The following is a 4,518-nucleotide window of genomic DNA, read 5'->3' on the forward strand; positions in this document are numbered from 1 at the left end:
CATAAGTCCCCCACCAGACACGGCAATATATTTGTTCAATAGGTCAAGTTATATTGTTCGTTCTATCCATGAGTGTCTTCTAAATCTCTATGGACGGGGGCGCCTTCGACACAGAGGGTCGTGGAACATGTGCGACTCGCGACTACAGTGACCAGCTCGTCTGTCAGCTGTCCGGTAAGCCGCTGGCGACGCTGGATGAGTTCACGCTCGGCAGTGCCCCCGCCCTGGACAACTACAACATCTCGGTGTTCGACGACTTCAATGTTCCCATGTCGTTCTCCCGCGATACCTTCGGTGTCAACCTCCTCTGCCTCGACGACAGCTGCTCCAATGTGGGGAAGGTCCAGCCTTGCACGACAAAGGCCTGCCTTCTACCCGTACTAGCTAGTGAGCTCTCCATCGCAGGGACATGACATGGTCGACGAGTATGCACATTGGTTGACGAGTACTTAGCTACTATTAGCATTGATCAGGACGACATGTCGCTAATGTCCTGCAAGTGCACGGGGCATTGTGGTTATTTCGTAAAGTGTCGAACCCACAGGAAACGAAAAGAATGACATTATCAACCCCGTAACTATGTTATCACCTATGCAGTTTGTATGCACCCAAATAGGAGTTCAAAAATGGTCCACTCCATCGGTTGCTACCGAAAAGATAAATCAGTTTTACTAAACTACCAAAGAAAAGGTAAAAACAGGAAATAAAAGGACAAAACTAAATGATGGCTGAGTTTGAGTAGTAAACGTTCTCTAGGGTTGCAGAGTAATGATCACTAATGCGATCTGCACAACACATGTGGAGGCATGGTTCTAGATCTCCATCTCTCTAGCCACATGTTATATGTCAAAAGTGGACCGATCCTAGTACACATACGCGCTACAAGAGTAATCTACATATGCCACCGCCTTAGTTTTCTCAGGCTGGTTTTCACTAGGTTGATTAAGTCTTTCCCCACAGACGCAACCATTCTTAGGTTTGCCACCACTCCCCTACAATTGCAAAGACGAAAACCGAAGAATATTACTGTCACCTCTTTACCTCAACACCTTAACCTCTAGAACAATAATAATATTGTCCATGGTCAATCTAGGCAAAAAAAATGCGAGTGAAGCCTTCTCTCAACATTAATGGAGGCTATTAGCTGGACATAAATACGAAGATATCATATCTCCTATAGGAATTCAGTAGTTGAGAGGTCGAAGACAAACAGGAAACTAGTTGAGAAGTACTCCAGAAGAAGGCATCCACATAATTGAATCTATATCTGAAGGCTGAAAATGAATCGAGTGACCCTAAATTTATTTTCAGCGGACTTACCACTAGCCTCTGCTTTTTCTTGCCCATTTTTTACACGTAACAAGTAACCACTCATCTCTCGATCCATTTCCATTTCACTCAACAGTCGACACGGCAATGCCACCACATATTTTCGTGGACGCCTTGAGTGCATGGTTACCAGCGTTACCAGTACGGCGCCAGAAGCCCATAACGCTCGTCTTTCTTCGACGACATGGCCGTCTCGCCTCTTGCACTCGTGCTCCTCCTCCTCGCCTTCGCCGTGTCTCTCTTGTACATCCTCCGTAGGCCCGCCCCTCTGCGCAGCGGCAGCGATGGAGGACGGAGGCATCTTCCGCCGTCACCGCGCGGCCTCCCGCTGCTCGGCCACCTACATCTCCTCGGCTCGTTGCCGCACCGGGCCCTGCGGTCCCTGGCCGCCGCACACGGCCCGGTCCTGCTGCTCCGGCTCGGCCGCGTGCCCACCGTGGTCGTGTCCTCGCCGGCCGCCGCGGAGGAGGTGATGAGGGCCCGCGACCTGGCCTTCGCGAGCCGGCCCCGGAGCGCCATGGCCGACCGGCTCCTCTACGGGCGCGACGTAGCGTTCGCGCCCTACGGCGAGTACTGGCGCCAGGCGCGCCGCGTGTGCGTGGTCCACCTCCTCAGCCCGCTCCGCATCCTCTCCTTCCGCGGCGTCCGGGAGGAGGAGGCCGCCGCGCTGGTCGAGCGCGTCCGCGGAGCGGCGGCGGGCGGCGCCGCTGTGGACCTGTGTGAGCTCCTCGTCGCCTACGCCAACACGGTGGTCTCGCGCGCCGCGTTCGGGGACGACAGCGCGCGCGGCCTGTATGAGGAAGGCAACAAGGAACGCGAGCTGAGGAAGGTGTTCAACGACTTCCAGGAGCTGCTCGGCACGGCGCCTCTGGGGGAGCTCCTGCCGTGGCTGGGGTGGTTGGACGCCGTGAGGGGGATGGAGGGGAAGATCAGACGGACGTTCAAGGCGCTCGACGGTGTGCTCGAGAAGGTGATCGGCGACCACCGCCGCCGGCGTCAAGCCGGCCAGCAGACGGGAGATGACGGCGGCGATCACAGGGATTTCGTGGACGTGTTGTTGGACGTGAGCGATACTGACGACGAAGCTGGCATGCGTCTCAGCACGACCGAAATCAAGGCCATCATTTTGGTACAGTACGTGTTTATTATGCCGCCGTGCTCGTTGTTAGTGGTTAACATGTTTCTTGTACGTACGTCGTCGACGCGCAGGACATGTTCGCGGCGGGCACGGACACGACGAGCACGGCAATGGAGTGGGCCATGGCGGAGGTCATCACGCACCCAGACAGCATGCGTAAGCTCCAGGACGAGCTCAGGGCGGCCGTCGGTGGCTCCGGGCACGTCATCACCGAGGACCACATCGACAAGCTGCACTACCTCAAGGCGGTGGTCAAGGAGACGCTACGCCTGCACCCACCGATCCCGCTCCTCGTGCCCCGAGAGCCACAAGACGACGCCGAGATACTCGGCCACCACGTCCCGGCGGGCACGCGGGTGGTCATCAACGCGTGGGCCGTCGGCCGGGACCCGGCGGCGTGGGAGCGCGCCGAGGAGTTCGTACCGGAGAGGTTTCTCGACGGCGCGGTGGACTACAAGGGGCAGGACTTCCAGCTGATACCGTTCGGTGCTGGGCGGCGGGGGTGCCCCGGGGTCGGATTCGCCGCGGCGACCGTTGAGATGGCGCTGGCGAGTTTGATGTACCATTTCGACTGGGAGCCGGCCGGGGCGTCGCTGGACATGCGCGAGGTGAACGGGCTCGCCGTGCATCTCAAGTCCGGCCTGCCGCTTGTCGCTAAACTGCGGTTTCGTTAGATAAACTTGTTGCTATGCAAGAAGAACAATAATCCTACATCTACGTACAGCAGACGAAGACTAACGTAAACTGCCTAACTAATTAACTTCGGCCCCCCTGATTTTCAGGTGGGTGGGGCCCCTTCCTCCCCCTTCTCCAATACTAATTAGCCACGTTGCACTTTACGTAAAACACGTAACATTATTTACGTAAGTGTAGCATTGCTCGCAAGAAGAAACTGTGAAAATCTGTAAAAATGTATTGTAGTGTTTGCTTCAAAGCCTAACCGAATCTTGCATGGATCTCAGTATTGTAGTGTACTGTAGGGTTTCATGGAGAATTGAGGTATATGAGAGAATTCAAACTGGAAGCAGAAGGCAAAAGGAGCAAAGAGAAGGTAGGGAGACGACTAATTTCTTTTCGTTTTTTAGTCTACTGATTTCATTTCTTATGACCCCATCAGAACAGTGGTTCAACGTAACGTATATATCCTCGACAGTCGACACTCCAGGCCATGGGCCAAATGCTCACACACTTGCATGCGAATTTTCTTTTAAAATGTTGACATCTTTATAAAATCTCGAAACTATATTTCTCTTTGAAAAAAGGAAAATTTATCTCCTCGTCGTTGCCGTCGCGAACGAAGAGTTACCCTTCGATGCAGTCGTGGATAAAGAGATGGTCTTCGGACCAGTTTTTTTGGGCGATTCTACCAGATTCGCCCCCCTCCCCAGCTTCTCCCAGAATCACCACTCCATATGTTTTTTACAATCCTAACTAATTAGACCTTAACTAGATAAGATTGTAAAAAAAAATATGTAGTGACGATTTTAGAAGAAGTTGGGGAGGGAGGCGATTTTGAGAGAATCGCCGAAAAGAACTGGCCCTTTGTGGCGGCTACGGAAGAAGCGGGAGCCTTCGTGGAAGAAGAGTTGTCTTTGTCACTAGCCAAAACAAAAAACTTGCAAGACAACTCTGCTCCGACCTGACCATCATGACCACCGCGGCCCAGTGGCGGAGCCAGCTATCTGGCAAGGTCTGGCAGCTGCCACACCTAAATTTCAACCAAAGGTACTAGTACACCTACGTGCTGGACATGAACCTGGTACTACAAGTACGTAGCTGGTGGGGATGATGTAAAACTCCGCCGAACAGAGCACGAGTACACGCAGGATAATAGAATATGGTACTTAAATTTGGATTTTAGTTGTATTTGCGAAACACAAAGTATTTATATATCTAATATTCTAGGCAGTTTTTGGTCGGTTGCATTTTACATGCTTTTCTCCTTCATAAGCTCGGCCACACCTGAAAATTATTTCTGCATTCGTCACTGCCACCGCCCACCAACTAGGACATCCGTCTTCCCAGGGTGGAGGCCTACAACGAGGCCTCAG

At 53.1% G+C, this 4,518-nt stretch overlaps 1 protein-coding gene across 1 annotated transcript; it reads left to right on the forward strand.

The window, feature by feature from the left end:
* Positions 1–1,421: 1,421 nt before the first annotated feature.
* Positions 1,422–3,423, forward strand: LOC119267666 (cytochrome P450 71A1-like). Its single transcript, XM_037549095.1, has 2 exons — positions 1,422–2,458; positions 2,539–3,423. Exons 1-2 carry the CDS (start codon positions 1,514–1,516, stop codon positions 3,139–3,141), a joined length of 1,548 nt encoding a protein of 515 aa, XP_037404992.1. The 5' UTR covers positions 1,422–1,513; the 3' UTR covers positions 3,142–3,423.
* The last annotated feature ends 1,095 nt before the right edge of the window (positions 3,424–4,518 follow it).

This window comes from Triticum dicoccoides, chromosome 3A (assembly GCF_002162155.2).
Source record: "Triticum dicoccoides isolate Atlit2015 ecotype Zavitan chromosome 3A, WEW_v2.0, whole genome shotgun sequence".
Lineage (NCBI taxonomy): Eukaryota > Viridiplantae > Streptophyta > Magnoliopsida > Poales > Poaceae > Triticum > Triticum dicoccoides.